General features: G+C 42.5%; 1 protein-coding gene across 3 annotated transcripts in view; it reads right to left on the bottom strand.

Moving 5' to 3' along the window:
- MCUB (mitochondrial calcium uniporter dominant negative subunit beta) overlaps positions 1–18,105 on the bottom strand; it is a 125,039-nt gene extending 106,934 nt beyond the window's left edge. Inside the window, exon 1 of one of the 3 annotated variants that reach the window (XM_031009890.3) lies at positions 16,197–18,105. In XM_031009890.3, the coding sequence (XP_030865750.2) occupies positions 16,197–16,295 (99 nt within the window). In that variant the 5' untranslated portion in view covers positions 16,296–18,105. Of the gene's footprint in view, positions 1–15,615 lie in introns of all 3 variants that reach the window. The other 2 variants (XM_055385728.2, XM_055385727.2) reach the window with 2 other exon arrangements.
- Positions 18,106–18,380: the final 275 nt, after the last annotated feature.

Below are 18,380 nucleotides of genomic sequence, written 5' to 3'. Positions count from 1 at the left end.
AGCAACACAAAAGAGTTCCCACATCTTGCCATGCTTTACGCTTTGAGTTTTTTGTTTTTCTCTGGCAATTTGACAGGCAAAAAAAAAAAAAAAAAAAAATGGCAAATGTTATCTTTTTCTACTATTGTTTTTGCATTTTTTTGACTATCAGTGAGGCTGACCACTTTTCATGTTTATTTGCATTTTTATTCCCTGTTCTGAAAACCACTCATGTCTTTTACCCATTTCTTAATGTTTTTCTGATAAGTTTGAATGATCACTTCATATATATTTGTTATTTGGATGAAAGAAACAAATACCTACTTGACTTTCCATAAGTAAGAATGGAAATTTACTCTGAGGACTTAGGAATGTCTCTAACGGAGACTACATAGAAGGATTTAATTAAGCTTCAGGAATGGACTCAGGATCAGGAACTGGAGTGTTATATTGAGGTTGGGAAGTCCTCTTGATCCGTATTTCGTCTCCTCCTATCTGCCTGTCAGCATCATTCTGCTTATCACTATAAAATGAATTGTTACTGCTTCTTGGTCCACATGGTAGAAAATGGTCACCACCAAATCGCCCCAAGTACAACTCCACTATTCAAAAGAGCAGCCAGCAGAGGTGAGAATCCTAAACTTAGTTCTAAATTCCTGGGTCAGGTGGCCAATTGAATGAAGGTCAGGTGGGACTAAGATGGCCAATTCGACTAAACCAGGTAGATAAGAGTGAAAAGGTTCCCAGGAAAGCAGTGTGACTAGCACAGACTACAAAGCTGTTCTAAAGTTTCAAAACCAAGAATATTACTATGCTATTATAATATTAATAATTTTAATGGTCACTGCTATACTTATGAAATGACCTTTTTCTAATGTCTAATAGCCTTACATAAATGGGATAACTATAAATATTAAGATATTTCATCCTAATTTAGTGTGAAAGATACATTAAGGTGGTATATTTTCTCTCCAAGAGAGGTTAGACTTTGGTGTCAGTTTTCACATAATTGCAGGCATAACAACTGTTGATTACAATGCTTAGTCACTGGCACAAATTCAGACTCCACTAATTAAATGGCAGCACAATCCCACTAAATTGAATAAACTAATTAAACGAATGTGGCTGGATTCGTTATAAAGTGAATTTCATATGCCAAGATGGACTATAACCTGTCAGTACAGCAGCCAAGCTTAAGCTCAAATGAACAACGGTTATGAGTAGTACACTTGAGTTGGTTTCAGGCAAAACCTCACAACAAACAGTCTAACCCCCAATGACCTTTTACAGAAAGATTAATAATATCATATCAATAAAAAGCTAAAACAAAATTACTCTCACTAAATAGTTATTACACTATAAATAAGCCAAAGCTTTTCCTTGGTGGGGAAGGCAGATGGTAAGGAGCGTGCAGAACAAGGGATGAACAGCAGTAGGCTAATTTTAGCAAGGCATCTGAGTTTATCAATCTCCAAACCTCAGTGGTTTCTGACATTGTGATAGATATCAAAGCTGGGTACCCAAGGGACCTCAGAGAACATCAGCGATGAAAGGAAGCGTAGAGATTAAGATTACCTCAGCTTCCATTCTGACCTGGGGCAGCCCTGGGTCTCAAATGCTCCTACTTAAGCTAACTTTTTGGCTTCTCAATAATCTACCCATCTTCCTTTCTACTCAGTCTAACTTCTCATGCAATTGTTAAGTCTCATACTTTTTTTGGATCTCTGTCTTACCCAATCCATCTTTGGGTTGGATTCTCTGTCCCTGGAACAAGTGCTGCTTCCCTGATTTCTATTCTAGGCGCTAACACTGTATTTAAAATGAGCACTTCGTTATCAGTGCTTGACCAGTCTGGCTCTGTCTCCCATCCCTCCTTGGCCTGACCAGCGTGGCAGTGCTCACGAGTGCAGCTGCCACCTTCAAGTACTGCACAACAGCTGCTGCCTCATTCCTCATATGATGGTTATTAACGTCTTGTATATGCCCTCAAATTCTCCCTTTTTGACTGCTCTGTGAAAATAGATCTGGGACCTTTAAATATTTTTCCTTTGCTGACTGGCACTGAAGTTTTTTCAGTAGAGGACACTAGAGAGACACTGACGGAGGAAAAGATTTTGCTTCCTGGTTCGGGTGTGTTCACTTCGCAGGCTCCTATTGCATAGATAGATGGCTTCTCCAGCACCAGGCTCTAGCTGTGTTGGTAGTTTTTCCAGTGCTTCTTTAGCTTCTGCCTGAGTTATTTTAGAAACTTGGGAGTCCTACACTTCAAGAAGCAGTCTATCAGGGAACAGCCAGAATGGATACAAAAATTTTCTTGAACTGAGCTGAACTCTGCCTACCTATTCTGCTCTATCTTGGGAGTAATTTCCTTGCTCGGAAGCAACACAGAATGACAACCTTCTTTCACACTGATACCATCTCAGATATTTGAATGCAAATATCTTGCTTTTCCTTAGCTTCTTTTTCACTAGATTAAAAATATGCAGCCCCAGTCGGGCACAGTGGCTGACACCTATAATCCCGGCACTTTGGGAGGCAGAGCCAGGAGTTCAACACCAGTCTGGCCAACACGGTAAAACTCCGATTGTACTAAAAACGCAAAAATTAGCCGGGCATGGTGGTGGCGCGCCTGTAATCCTAGCTTCTTGGGAGGCTGAGGCAGGAGAATAGCTTGAACCTGGGAAGTGGAGGCTGCAGTGAGCCGAGATTGCGCCACTGCAATCCAGCCTGAGCAACAGAGCGAAACTCTGTCTCAAAAAAAAAAAAAAAAAAAAAAATTCAACCCTTTTAATCATCTCCTACAAGAACTCTCAACATCTTAATCATCTTCTGAATGCACCTCCCTGTCCAGCTTTGTTAGTGTTCTTTGTAAAGTACTGCCCCAGTAACAAAACACAATGCCCTTGATGCAGTCTGACAATCAATGTGACAATCCCAATGTAATGAAATGGAACTGTTTCTTGCTGTAATCAGATGCTGCATTTCTCTTCAATTAGTTAGGAGCCATACTAGCTTCTAGAATCCATCATTCATGAGTGAATCAACGGAAACTTCCAGATCCTTTGTACACAACTACCAAGCCAGGACTCCCTCATCCTATACATACTTTTCTCCCCCATTAAGAGAAACAACCTTTTCCTAGCATTGCTAAATCGGTTTTGTTTCTACTACTCTTCCTTTTTTTTTTTTTTTTTTTTTTGAGATGGAGTCTCGCTCTGTCGCTCAGGCTGGAGTGTGGTGGCGCGATCTCCGCTCATTGCAAGCTCCACCTCCCGGGTTTATGAGGTTCTCCTGCCTCAGCCTCCCGAGAAGTGGGGACTACAGGTGCCCGCCACCACGCATGGCTAATTTTTTTGTATTTTTAGTAGAGATGGGGTTTCATAGTGTTAGCCAGGATGGTCTCTATCTCCTGACCGCGTGATCTGCCCCCCTCGGCCTCCCAAAGTGCTGGGATTACAGGCGTGAGCCACTGTGCCCAGCCTGTTCCTAATACTCTTAAAGCAACGGTTAATATGTGCTTACTAAGTGCAGATTAGTCTGGTGCAGTGTAGGATGAGAATAATAAGACTACAGAAAAAGACAATTCCACAGGACCTACAATGATATTTTATGTTTTGACATTGCTGGGCACAGGTACAGTTTATAATATGTTTATATCAGTAATAATAATATTAAATACTTCCAATATTACATATATGTACATATTATAAATAGCACTTTGGACAACTCATTAATTGAAGCCTTACTAATATTCCACAGACAATACACAAGAGTGACTAGTTCAAGAAATATATATGTAACTATGGCAATCTAGCCATTTCATTATATAAAACAATAATTATATTGTAGTAGTATGAAAAGCCATTGAAAATATATCTAATATCTCAAAGTCATGCATTTGAAACTGATCAACAGTGACATCCAAATCTGACAAATTAAAAAACCAAGTATATAAGTCAAAAGTGATGTAATTAAATAAATAACATGACTTCATTATATGAAGTCATGCTAATATAGTTATTAATCTCTTTCTAAATACACTCCGAACTAGAGTGAATTAGTGTCAGTTATGATATTATATATTAAGACACATTTTATTCTGAGATACAGTTAGTTAACATCTTTCAACTACCTAAATATCTAAGATTTCCTGTTTTTAGAACATATTTATAACAAGCTTGTCTATAAAATGCTACTAAATTAATGTACCAGATATGCATAATACTTTTAATAACTTTTATTATTGCTCATTTAGCTATTAATCACCAGAATTCCTTTAAAGTAAGTCCTCCCTAAAACCATATCGTCAGCATCTTTTCTCAGCTATATTTATTTTCTTCCTTATCAGATGTCATTGCATAAACTTCAGTTCTGGCCTCAAATTCTAATTTAACCATTATAATGTATTTCTCTCTCTTCCTCAGTGTGTAAGTGTACAAGACTATATCCTTTTCTATTACGATACGCCTGGAGGGCGGCTTATAATGAACCCAATAAGGTGTCAAATGTTCCTGTTCTAGCTCAAATTACTTTTTAAGTTTTTCAGAGAGAAATAAAGTTTCCTTGTAAATATCTATTGCTGAGGAACACTTATAAGTGAGGCTCAATAGTGTCTTGGAAATTCAGTGACCCCCAAAACAAAACTACCCTGTTTCTGGACAAGGGGACTGTGGCAGATATAGCTAAACATCTGCTAGAATCCATTCTTCCTCTTCCCACAGTAATCAACTTTTAGCTAGAATGTGGTTCCTGGCCAGGACTACATATCTCAGCCCTCTTGAAGCTAAATGTGACCATGTGACATATTTAATAAAATATTCAATGGAACACGAACACAAGATATGTAACACTCCAGGCCTAGACCATAACATCTTGCAAGACTGAAACATCCTCTGTGCACTTTTGACTTTGGAAGTCACATGTAGAGATGACAAAGGAACAGGTCAGCTTAAGTCCCTGAATGACTGTGTGGAGCAGAGCTACTGCTTGACCTGTAGTGCTCATCACAGAACCATTTCCTAAGAGGGAGAAAACTGGCTTTAACAATAGCCTGGCATGGTGGCTCACGCCTGTAATCCCTGCACTTTGGGAGGCCGAGGCGGGTGGATCACCTGAGGTCAGGAGCTGGAGACCAGGGTGACCAATATGGTGAAACCCCATCTCTACTAAAAATACAAAAATTAGCTGGGCGGGATGGTGTGTGCCTGTAGTCCCAGCTACTCAGGAGGCTGAGACAGGAGACTTGCTTGAACCTGGGAGGTGGAGGTTGCAGTGAGCCAAGATCACACCACTGCACCCCAGCCTGGGTGACAGAGTGAGACTCAGTCTCAAATAAATAAATAAATAAATAAAGTTTAATCATTAGGTCCTTTGTTTCAGCAGCACAGCTTACTCTGAACCAGAAAGATATATAAAATTCGTTTCTTAAACAAACAGTTTGGGGAAGGAAAAAGAAGGAAAAACATACACACCCTAAGTTCTAATGTTGGGCTAGATGAAAGATACCCATGGTTTAATGATTCTAAAGAGAAATAAACCTATTGGAATAAACACCTGTGCCAATGCACTGCCTTGAATGTTCCTTAGGCAAGCCTTTTCCTTTTCATCCATCATGTCACTTCTCTCATAGGAAATGCAACTCACTACTGACTCTGATTCTTCCCTTGACTTCAGACAGGAATTCATTATACATCTTAGTCCTAGCATTCCCATTCTCTTCCTTCTCTCATACTTGCCAGGCATTGTGGCCTCATGGTTAGTTATAAGGCTAACACAGAAAACTGCTGAAATCTCTACACATCTTTACATTCCTCCTGTTTTTCCATTGTATCCATTCCTGTTATTCCAGCTCCATGTACAATAACCATGACTTCGTAATTGGTCCTTATTAACGTACTTATCTCATCCCACTATACATATATGGTATTGCTACATCTAAATTAGTCCTCTAGCATAACATCTGTATTAGTACTTCCAAAATCTTGATATTGAGTCTATAGACCAGAAGCTGGCCAAAACTACAGCCTATGGGCCAAATCTTGTCTGTGGCCATTTCTGAAAATAAAGTTTATTGGAACACAACCATGCTTATTCATTTATGTACTATTTATGGCTGCTTTTGCACTACAATGGCAAAGTTGAGTAGTTTGGACAGAGGCCAAAGGCCACCAACAGTGAAAATGTTTACTATTTGGACCTTCACAGGAAAAGTTTACCAATCTCTGACATAGACCAACATAATTTCTCATAAAGACAATGACAGCTATCTCCTTATACCTCATTCATTTAACACTAGGACAAGTACCTGTACTAGCAGAATAAGAAATACAAAGATATACATGCCCAAAGATATAAAAGATACAGCACCTGATCTTCGAGATTACAATGTACAGAGAAAGAGAAGGTACATGGGGGGATGCAGGCATGGTGGTAAGCTCAATACATAAAAAAGCCCTAATACAAGGGAGTACAGAAGTACCAAATGAGCAGTAAAAAGAATAAACACTATATGGAGATAGATGAAAGAAAGATGATTTTCATCTAGGTAATCAGGAAAGGCTCTATTTATGGAAGTAGTGATGTCAAAGATGGATTTTTAACCAGAAATAGTATGGGTGAGTGGCAGGCCAAGAGAGCATGAGACAAAATGTTATGCTCTATAACATGCATTACATGCCCTCTTCTATTTCAGGTTTAACCATGGATTACCATTCTTGGAACTTCTTTATATTGCTTCCTGACAGCCTCCAACAGCATTCATCTCACAATGTCTCAATCTATTTAGAAACTTTTGGTTGGCTGGTCAGCCACTGGAACAAGATAAGGCACAGGCAGAGCTGCTGTAACACAGAGACCTGGCCAGGAGCGGTGGCTCACACCTGTAATCCCAGCACTTTGGGAGGCCGAGGCAGGCCAATCACCTGAGGTCAGGGGTTCGAGACCAGCCTGGCCAACATGGGGAAACACCATCTCTACTAAAATACAAAAATTAGCCAGGTGTGGTGGCAGGCACCTGTAATCCCAGCTACTTGGGAGGCTGAGGCAGGAGAATCGTTTGAACCCGGGAGGCAGGGGGTGCAGTAAGCCAAAATCACACCACTGCACTCCAGCCTGGGCAACAGAGCGAGACTCCATCTCAAAAAAAAAAAAAAAAAAGGGATAGCCAAGAAAATACTTATATGCCAGGCAGTCCTTCCAGAATTTATATTTTGTTAAATTTTGTTAATTATGCCCTTTAAAAATCCTGATATGAAAGTATATCTGAAATAAAACAATTAATCAAAATATGATTTAAGACTACTATTCATGGCCAGGCACAGTGGCTAACGCCTGTAATCTCAGCACTTTGGGAGGCCGAGACGGGCGGATCACAAGGTCAGGAGATTGAGACCATCCTGGCTAACATGGTGAAACCCCGTCTCTACTAAAAATATAAAAAATTGGCCGGGCGTGGTGGCGGGCACCTGTAGTCCCAGCTACTCGGGAGGCTGAGGCAGGAGAATGGCGTGAACCCGGGAGGCGGAGCTTGCAGTGAGCCAAGATCGTGTCACTGCACTCCAGCCTGGGTGACAGAGCCAGATTCTGTCTCAAAAAGAAAAAAAAAGACTACTGTTCACTTTTAATAGAAAATGTAATATGTATAAAGGTTCTTTTTGTTAACTTTTAAAAAATCTTCAATTATTCAACAAGTAGACAAGAATGCTTCAGGTTTTCCCCCTAGATTAAGTGGAGAAGAGGAAACTGCGAAGATAAAACCTGAACAGAACACACCATTAAGGAACTTTATATACTATTTTGTTCTTTGTCATCTATCCATTCATTCATTTGTTATGTACCTACTGTGCCAGGGCAGAGGTGATCACAGATGGAGAAGAAACAGTTCCGACCACAGATTGCTGAGAATCCAGGTGGGAAAGTCTTACAAGCACAACTAACTATAATGTACGGTCGAATGATGTAAGTTCTGTAAGTATTGTGGGGCTGAAAAAGTATAATGGAATCTGCCTTCAGAGATCTGAAGAGACCTCATGAAAACTGAAGAGGGGTCTGTGGGGAGATGGGGGGTCGCTATTGAAACTCAGCCTTGAAAAAAGCGTAGAAGTCAGGAGGGTGAGGAAGCGGGGTAAAGGGGGAGAGGCACTACCGCCTGGGGAACACCATAAACATCAGCAACGAGGGGTGAAAATACATGACAAGCCACAAGAAGAAGAGGAATTAGCTCAGCCACGCTAGAGCGGGGATACGGAAGAGATAGAGCAGAAGATGGAACTGGAGGGATGAGGCCATGGCTCTGGTTCAACTGCAGTTTATGTTTTAAGGCTTGCTTACCTGCTTACCTTTGTTTCAATAATAACAAACCCATAAAAGGGTATTTACAAGGTCCAAAGGAACTATATTTTCTCTTGAAACGTGAAAACCGGTTTATTACACCAATTCTATCTTCTAAAACATTCCCGAAGCCGAGTTACAGAAATGAGTATTAGACTACAAAATGTCTTAACAAATATTCTCTAGCAAGGGCTTAGAGGGCCAATGCTGTCTCTTTGCAAAACACTCTCTAAAACAATTTTTTTTCCCCCAGGTTTATGGTCACATTACAGTCAGTCTCTAGAAAGAAGTTATTCATCAATAACTTTTTAAATCCCCTGTTCAGGCCAGGAGCGGTGGCCCACACCTGTAATCCCAGCACTTTGGGAGGCCGAGGCGGGTGGATCACCTGAGGTCAGCAGTTCAAGACCAGCCTGACCAATATAGTGAAACCCTGTCTCTACTAAAAATACAAAAATTAGCCAGGAATGGTGGCGGGCGGCTGTAGTCCCAGCTACTTGGGAGGCTGAGACAGGAGAATTGCTTGAACCCGGGAGGTGGAGGTTGCAGTGAGCTGAGATCGTGCCACTGCACTACAGCCTGGGTGACAGAGCAAGACTCCATCTCAAAATAAATAAAATAAAAAGCCCCTGTTCAAATATCCCATTCAGCCACTAGGAAACAAACACTTTGTTTGCTTTTGGAGATCGAGACCGTCTTGGTCAACATGGTGAAACCAAACTTGGTCTCTACTAAAATACAAAAAATTAGCCAGCCTTGGTGGTGGGATTACAAGGCACGTGCCACCACGTCCGGCTAATTTTTTGTATTTTAGTAGAGACCAGGTTTGGTTTCACCATGTTGGCCAAGATGGTCTCGATCTCCAAAAATAAACAAAATGTTTAACAAAAGAAAACATACTATGTTTGTACATAACATGTATGTACTGTACATGCCCCACAGGAACACATACAGTACCATGCAGAGTCAGAAAAAACAAGAAGGACTTATCAAATAGAATAATGCCTTCTTCCTTCCTCAGCACAGGATCAGGGCATTCATTATTTACTGTTACACCCAAGAGGTTGAAAATAAGCGAATTCATCTTTAGGTTCCAGAAATGTGATTTGGGCAGTGCATTCATTATAAAAAGTTATATATGCAGTTGAATATAATACCACCTGTGTCCACAGCACTTTTTTTTTTTTTTTTTTTTTTTTGAGATGGAGTCTCGCTCTGTCGCCCAGGCTGGAGTGCAATGATGTGATCTCGGCTCACTGCAACCTCTGCCTCGCGTCTCAAAAAAGACATCTACTCTTCAACCAATTCTCCTGGCTCAACCTTACAAGTAGCTGGGATTATAGGTGCCTGCCACCACAACCAGCTAATTTTTTGTATTTTTTAGTAGAGATGGGGTTTCACCATATTGGTCAGGCTGGTCTTAAATATTGATTAATCTAACATCTGCTATATAAACTAAATGCGTTTGGGTCATGAATAGAAATGAGCAACTAATTTGGTTGGTGTTAAGCTAGTAATGCGACACGTGAATGCCTGCCAACCTGGCCCTACCACCACTTAGCTCTGTGAACTTAGCTGAAGTCATTCAGTCTATTTGGGCCTGTTTTGTCCCCTTCTCAAAACAAGGAGATTCATCTAATTGGTCTTAAAAGTCCTTTTCATCCCTAAAATTGCCATTTTGTTGTTTTACCAGGGGAATATAAATACACCATTGAACAAAATATTGTCAATGTCAGAATGGTCTTAATGATTGAAAAATTCTCTTTTATGATCTTAGGCAGTCAACAGAGTGGTAGTTTTACTTAGTGGTTGTAATAACTGTTTTTCCTTTATTTATTTATTTATTTTTGAGACGGAGTCTCACTCTGTTGCCTAGGCTAGAGTGCAGTGGCGCGATCTCGGCTCACTGCAAGCTCTGCCTCCCGGGTTCATGCCATTCTCCTGCCTCAGCCTCCCAAGTAGCTGGGACTACAGGCGCCCGCCACCAAGCCCGGCTTATTTTTTTGTATTTTTAGTAGAGACGGGGTTTCACCGTGTTAGCCAGGATAGTCTCGATCTCCTGACCTCGTGATCTGCCCACCTCGGCCTCCCAAAGTGCTGGAATTACAGGCGTGAGCCACTGTGCCCGGCCACTGTTTTTCCTTTCAAAAGAAATTGAAATTTGGCTGGGCACAGTGGCTCACGCCTGTAATCCCAGCACTTTGGGTGGCCAAGGCAGGAGGATCACTTGAGCCCACAGGGTTGAGACCAGCCTGGGAAATAGTGAGACCTTGTCTCTACAAAAACAAACAAACAAAACACAAAAAATTAGCCAGGCATGGTGGTATGTGCCTGCCTGTAGTCCCAGCTACTTTCGGAGGGTGAGGTGGGAGGATCGCTTGAACCCACGAGGTTGAGGCTGCAGTGAACTGTGTTACACCATTGCACTTCAGCCTGGGCAACAAGAGCATGACCCTGTCTCAAAAAAAAAAAAAAAAAAAAAGAAATGAAAATTTATTTGATGGGTTTCGCATATCATAATGAATTAGAGTAAGTCTCTCTCTAATGCTTCATTCTGATACCAGTGTTTTTATCTGTGAAATATTTCTTATTCAGGATTATCTTCAGAACCCTAAAAGCTTTATATAATAGACATCTTAGGTTATCCTAGAAGTTATCAACCATTAGATAATGAACGAAACAGCATTATCTCAGCCATATTCTAGAAGAATCTTTTTTTATCCCATTTAGTTTAACAGTATTAATTTTCCTTGTTTTTTAAACACACACCAGCTCGCTGTTCTCTGAGCTAAGTTTTTAACTTTGTGGCATAGGAACCTTCACCCAAATGTTTTCACTGAATTTTCCACATTGGCATACCTCTTAAAAAAGTGGTTGATGAAACATTGGTAGTCAGTTAAAGGTACCCATTAAGAAGACCCATGGAAGCAATTGCTGTCTAGTCTTAATATTAGAATAGTTGGGTTTCTCCAGAGCAGATGCAGGGTATTATACAGACAGTGAAGCGTATAGCCAGTGGTGTTGTTTATGCAATGGCTGTCAGAACGCTGAGGATCAGATTTTTGACCCACTTCTAACAAATGTGAAAGACCTATGCCATGCATGTTATGTATTTACAGTACTCATTGTTTCATCTTCTCTACCTTCATTTTCCTCTGGTCATATCACCACCCATTTTTCCATAAGCATCTTTTAATGGGAAAAAAGTGATGCATAAATAAGGTTTTAAATAAAAATCAACTCTTCAATACTTGAACAAATATGTTCTAAGTAGTTAATTGTGGAAGTGTGGCAGACCAGTCTCTTTCTTGTTCACTTTGTCTTTTTGCTGCTTTGCCCGTCGAAGGTGCTCAATACATATTGATTGTGTTGCATGGCGTTGCTGTAAGAATCTAATTTTGATGCTATAGTTCTCTCTCAAAGAAAGATGGTAGTACTGAAGTTACTACTCTCCTCACTCACTTATGGAAGTGGATTCCTCTTTTCTTCCTGCTGCCCTCACCTGCTCTAAATCTTCCTATTTCCTTGCTACCCCATCCCCACCTGAGTTAAAGTATAGTTTGCATCAACTACCAAGCCCTGTAACCATTTGTTCTGAGAGTTTCCTGTTTCATAAACTTCCAGATGTGTTGATTTTACATAATTTTTACCTTAATTACAGGTTCACTACAAGTATTGTAGATCAGGTTTGCATTTTGGCAGCTCTTTAGGGAACAGATTTCGGTCCAGGATTCACAATATTGATGAGAAATGATCTATGAAATCTGCATGATAAACAAGGTCTATTGAAGATAATTTTTTTTTGAATAGATTTGAGGGCAAGAAATAGGGAACAGTGAAAGAGAGGCAAGATATGGGGCTAGACTTGAAATGCATATAGCCAGCCGGGCGCAGTGTCTCATGCTTGTAATCCCAGCACTTTGGGAGGCCAAGGTGGGCAGATCACGAGGTCAGGAGATCGAGACCATCTTGGCCAACATGGTGAAACCAAACCCGGTCTCTACTAAAATACAAAAAATTAGCTGGCCCCCATGGTGGCACATGCCTGTAATCCCAGCTACTTGGGAGGCTGAGGCAGGGGAATTGTTTGAACCCGGGAGGCGGAGGTTGCAGTGAGCTGAGATTGCACCACTGCACTCCAGCTTGGCGACAGAGCAAGACTCCGTCTCAAAAAAAAAAAAAAAAAGAAAAGAAAGAAATGCATATAGCCTATAAGCAGAAATAAATAAGAAATGACATAAAACATTGAATCTCATATCAAGAAACTGACAGGTTCGCAAAGCTTTGCTGTGGTAAACTTTAGAGAGGAAAATCTTGAAGACTGGCAAGGGTCACCCCACAAATATGAGTTCTTCCTGAGGATCTTATGATATTTACTAGATTGAGTAGATTATTAGGTCTGGCTTTTTCCTTTACTTTTATTTTTTTAAGAAGTGCTGTGGGCTGGGTGCGGTGGCTTACGCCTGTAATCCCAGCACTTTGGGAGGCTGAGGCAGGAGGATCACGAGGTCAGGAGTTTTAGCTCGAGGTTTTCTACCTTAGTTTCACAGGTACCTCATTCAACAAATATCTTTCTGCCAAGACACAAATGATTTCCTAGCTTAGAATTTGCTGTAAAACAGCACTAATACCATTTAATCACAATAACAAGCAAAATCTAAAAAAAACACACTAATACTTAAGTGCTGCAAAGGTGGTAATGTTTAATATTTAATAGACAAGCTGGTCTAGCATTACTTTGAGATCAAAGTATCAATGTCTTTTCCATAGCGTAAATACAATCACCAACACTTAACCAATTGCTCTCCTCAGGAGAGGGCTCTGAAGCTAGTTTTATAGAATAGAATACAATGTACCAACTGCAAATACAAGAGATAGAATAGTAGGAACATGTCAAACAAGAAGGATATGTTCATTAAATTAAAAAGATGAAAACAATTTCTAAGTTGACATCCTGCGGTGGAATTTAAACATCCATATGCTTTGTTTCTAGAAGTTAAAAAAAGCATACTCGATACTTAAGCTGCTCTGCAGAGTGCTTGATGTAAAAATTTTTTAAACATAGGGACTCAAATGCTGTACTGGGGACATGAAATCGTATCAGGGAGTTTCTCAGTCTAAGTAGCACAAAATCCAAATTAAGAAAGGCACATTTAGGCAAGAGCTTTCTGTTCAGATGTAACTCACCAAGCACCACAATTACTCAAAGCTGAGTCTTTGTGCACAGAAACATCAGCAGGAGCCATGGATTGCCCTGACAACCACTCAGCTAGAGTGCTGACAAGCAGAGATGCTGCCACCAGAGCGTGATTATGGCCACCAGGCCATGCCTTGCCCAAAGATGAATACAATATGCTCTTGCTCTACTACGCTTCAGACTAAATGTGTTCTTTAAAAAACAATTCTGTATATCCATGTCAACAAACTGTTTTTTTTCCCCTCACCCAGAAAACCCTAGCAGACAATTGCTCACATACAATATGAAGTATGAGAATTGTGTATTTTTCAAAGTTATTAAATGCTCCTATAAGGCACACTCATAGAAGTGTGAAAGACTTCAGAAAGACCAATTATAGTTGGGAACGCTTATTTGAAATACTGCTTACGACAAGTCCTTGCAAGCTAAGATCTTATGAGCTGTCAGGTCACAAACTACTTGTTTTTCTAGCTGCTTCATAGGCTCTAGGGGTCTGAATGTTTCTGGGAAAAAAAATAAATAGAAATAATACTTGCCTTTGCCCACAGGATATTTCATAACAAGTGGGAAAGCCACAAAAGAGTGAAATCTTAGAATGAAAAATGTCCCAATAGCCAGGTAATTTGATTAGCAGAAAATGGTTTAGTAGTCCTAGCTAAAACTCCTCAAGAGCCAGAATATTTTTATCGGTTTACTCATGGTAAAATGTAAAAGCTGTATATAAATAACAGCATTTCCACTTCTCAAGTTCTGAAAATTGTCTTTATAGCTGGACAGTTGGCTTAAAACAAAAATTTGCAGATTAGAAACATTCAAACATAAGGCTTCTTACGATGATTCCTAACTACTGTTTCCCTGTTATTAGGCCTAAGAAGCCCGATGGTACCATTTTCTTTTAAAAGGGTATCCACATTCCTGCTGAGGTATGCAATGGCACCACCCTAGACAGCATCAGATGGGAAATATGGAGAAAAGGGTTTGCAGGTGATAATTTGAGAAAGGGCAGCCAGTCCCGGGATCCATAAAAATGCTACTCAACGTGTTAAATGGACTTAATAGAAAACACTTGGGGCTGGTCGCGGTGGCTCACCCCTGTAATCCCAGCACTTTGCGGGGCTGAGACGGGCAGATCACAACGTCAGGAGTTCGAGACCAGCCAGTCTGGCCAACATGGTGAAACCCCGTCTCTACTAAAAATACAAAAATTAGCCGGGTGCGGTGGCGCGCGCCGGTCATCCTATTTTCTGGGGAGGCTGAGGTAGGAGAATCGCTTGAACCCAGGAGGCGGAAGTTGCAGTGAGCCGAGATCGCGCAACTGCACTCCAGCCTGGGTAACAGAGCAAGACTCCGTCTCCAAAAACAACAACAAAAAACAATAATCTGTGTTTAAAATGGCATGTGAAAGGGGTTCCTCGTATTGGGTTGTTTTAATGTTTGGTATCTCTTTGACTACACAATGCAACACTTAAGAGTAAAAGTACAACCTTTAAAAGTATAAAAAGCCCATCTCCCCAATGACTTTATAAGTCTACCATTTTACATTTTAAGGAGTTTGCCCCTGTTGTTACATTTAGTAACAACATGGCCTTCCTTATTCTCTTTCAAACATTCCTGGAATTGATTTTCTGAATGCACTTAATCCTTTGGTCACAAGCTCAATGAAAAGGAAAAAAAAATGCACTTAAATATTCCCTGCATCAATTGAAACTGAAGCCCTCAGACAGCTGGAGGAAAAGGGGGGGAAGGAAAAAAAAAAAAAGAACAAAATAAACAGGAAGTGAAAGTGACAAGAGAATCACACTGCTTACTTTTTGGCTTTTAAGCCTTTAACAATCTGAAAGTAATCTAACAGCGTGGGGGAGGAACAAACGAAAACTCAGAAACAGCTCCCTCCCCAACCACACACACCCTGAAGGCTTTGGCTGTCTTTCCTCATCTGGGTCAGAGTTTGCACTCCCGGGCTCCTGTCAGGCTCCATCGCAATCCTCCTTAAACTCAGCGCTTTCCCCTTCTTCTAGTCTTTTTTGGTGCACATCCACTCTCTACTCCTCCTCCAAGCCACGGTTCTCCACAGACCACAATACAACGGTGTCAGGCCAACTGTTACTCACCAGCATACTCATGATTCACCCGTCTCTCGGGTGTCTGAACAAAACGCGAGTTTTTCTTCCTTCTGGGAAAGGGAGGTGCTCGCAGATTTCCGGATGGAAATTTCACTCTCCTGCGACCGTCCACACCCGGGACGGTCACTGCCCCGTTCATCGTTTCCGGGCTCCTTAGGGGCTCGGGCACTGATCACCAAGAGGGAACCGGCCCCGCGGCGCAGCGGCTTTGGAAACTTACTCCTGACCGAGAGCTGCAGCCCAGAAACTGCCTCCCAGGTTATTCTGCTGCTCCCAGGCCGAAGTCTGGTGGTCCCCGCACCCTATCTCGGCCCGGGTGAGGCGCCCCCAGCCGCAGCGCTCTGGCTTCACCTTCCCCGGGCCCGGAGTCTTGACCTCAGCCCTGGCCTCCGGAACCCACGTCGGCCGCCCGGCCACCACCTGTCGGGACCGCCCGGCGCGCGGAACCCGGCAGCCAGCAAAACGCAGTTGACTGCTCGGCCGCTCGGCTTTTGCTCCCGCCAAAGTTGTCCAACGCAAACTTTGCACCAGCCTACCCCGAACCCCCACAGCCCGGCACCCGCTCTTACCTGGGGCGGAGGCGGCAGCGGCCACTGGCGCGCTGGGCGCCAGGTGCCAGGGGTCGGCAGCAGCCGCGCGCGCCACGGCCAGAGGCCCCTCTGGAGCATCCTCCCGCCCAGGCGCGCGGCTCCGGCAGGCGTCAGCGGCGCATCCTCCCTCAGCCGGGCTCCTCGTCAGCGCCTGGTGGCTCCGAGCTGTGGGCGCTCCCGCCCCGCCTGCTCGCTCAGCGCGCCGCGGCTCCAGCTGGGGCGGGCTCACGGGAGGGTGTGTCCCTGTTTCCACTAGTCGGCTCTCTACGCATCCGGGCGCAGGGCTGTTTTCTTTCCTCCGACCAAAAAAAAAAAAAAAAAAAGAGAGCGAGAGAGCGGGAGCCCGAGAGCGGGAGCCCGAGGTCGAGGGCCCCCTCCTCCTCCAGCAGAAGACCCTCTGGAATGAACAGCAGCAGGCGACGCACACCTTGCGAGCTCTAGATTTCAAAACTCGCTGTTAATTCCCGGTGCTGCGTGCTCTGAGCGCCGTCTTCGCCATCCAACCCGGACGGGGAGACAAGTGGGGGATGAGAGGAAAAGAGCGTCCGGCAACTGGAGGGGGCAGGGCCGCTCAGGAAGTTTGTTTTCCCCACCGAGCTTGGAGAAGACGGATTGAAGCGGGTCGGCCGAGGCCTCTCCCACCTCCACAACCTCCAAGGCCTCTGCCCCGGGCTGCGGTGCCGGGCCCCTGCTCGCTGGCGAGTGCGGTGTGAGGCGGGCAGCCCGGGCCTACCCCTGCGGAGGTTTGTAGTTCACGGTATAGTGGCCCAAACCCGAGTTTTTTGGGAAAGTATCTCCCACAGAATTGGCTTCTCTTTTGAAGCACGTTTTTAATTGAAGAAGCTTCGGAACCGGTATTGAGTTCTTCTAACTACTGGGAAATCGGATGCTTTGTTTTGAGACTATTTTTGAAAGCAAACCAAAGGCATTAAAGAGCAACCTAAACCAATTTTTCGCACAGCTAGCTTACAGTAGGGTTGTTAGATAAAATATAGGATGCCCAGTTAAACTTGAATTTTAGATACAAATAGTGAAGTATGTCCCAAATATTGCATGGGTCACATTTATTATTTTAAAAATGAAATATCTGGGATATACTAAATTATTTGGTGTTTATCTGAATTCAAATTTAACTGGGCACTCCGCATTTTTATCTCCTGAATCTGCAAGAGGGTTCAGTTAATGAATCAAAATTGGCAAAACTGCAATAAGTGGCAAATCACTCCTGGCGGTAATCTCCTTTCCTTATTGAAAAGAGAAAGAATCACAAGTTTCTACTATAGTAAAAACTTTATCACCATTAAAGGCTGATTCACCTGTGTTAACTAGCATGTCTTTCAAAATACAGTTGCCCCAGATGGAGAGTGACACATGAAACTTTAAGTTCATATGGGAAGGTAAATTACCTTACCTGAATCTTTTCCTCCTATTAGCTAGTGCTCCAAGTAAAAGAAGCGTGTATTTTTGTTTTTTTGTTGTGAAGGGTTCTTGTTTAATACATCTGAAAAGAATGCCTATACGAAGAATTCACATGAAAAAACATTGATTCAACACTCATGAGCTAGGTTCTGAAAGGTGTAAAAAAATTACCTGAACATTTTTAGAAATTGGAAACTACAACTAAAACTGATAAAAATCCCTATTAACATTTATGAAGAATCTTGATAATGTGTCCGGAATTGGTGGGTTCTTGGTCTCACTGACTTCAAGAATGAAGCCGCGGACCCTGGCGGTGAGTGTTACAGTTATTAAAGGTGGTGTGTCCGGAGTTTGTTCTTTCTGATGTTCGGACACGTTTGGAGTTTCTTCCTCCTGGTGGGTTCGGTGGTCTCACTGGCTTCAGAAGTGAAGCTGTAGACCTTGGCAGTGAGTGTTACAGCTCTTAAGGTGGCGCGTCTGGAGTTGTTCATTCATCCCAGTGGGTTCGGGTCTTACTGGCCTCAGGAATGAAGCTGCAAACCTTCGAGGTGAGTGTTACAGATCATAAAGGCAGTGCAGACCCAAAGAGTTAACAGCAGCAAAATTTATTGCAAACAACAAAAGTACAAAGCTTCTAGAGCGTGGCAGGGGACCTGGACAGGTTGCCACTGCTGACTCTGGCAGCCTGCTTTTATTCCCCCATCTGGCCCCACCCACATCCTGCTGATTGGTCCATTTTACAGA

The sequence above is a fragment of the Gorilla gorilla genome, chromosome 3 (assembly GCF_029281585.2).
Source record: "Gorilla gorilla gorilla isolate KB3781 chromosome 3, NHGRI_mGorGor1-v2.1_pri, whole genome shotgun sequence".
Lineage (NCBI taxonomy): Eukaryota > Metazoa > Chordata > Mammalia > Primates > Hominidae > Gorilla > Gorilla gorilla.
Note: the sequence above shows the minus strand (reverse complement) of the source record. Positions and strands in the feature narration are given on the sequence as shown.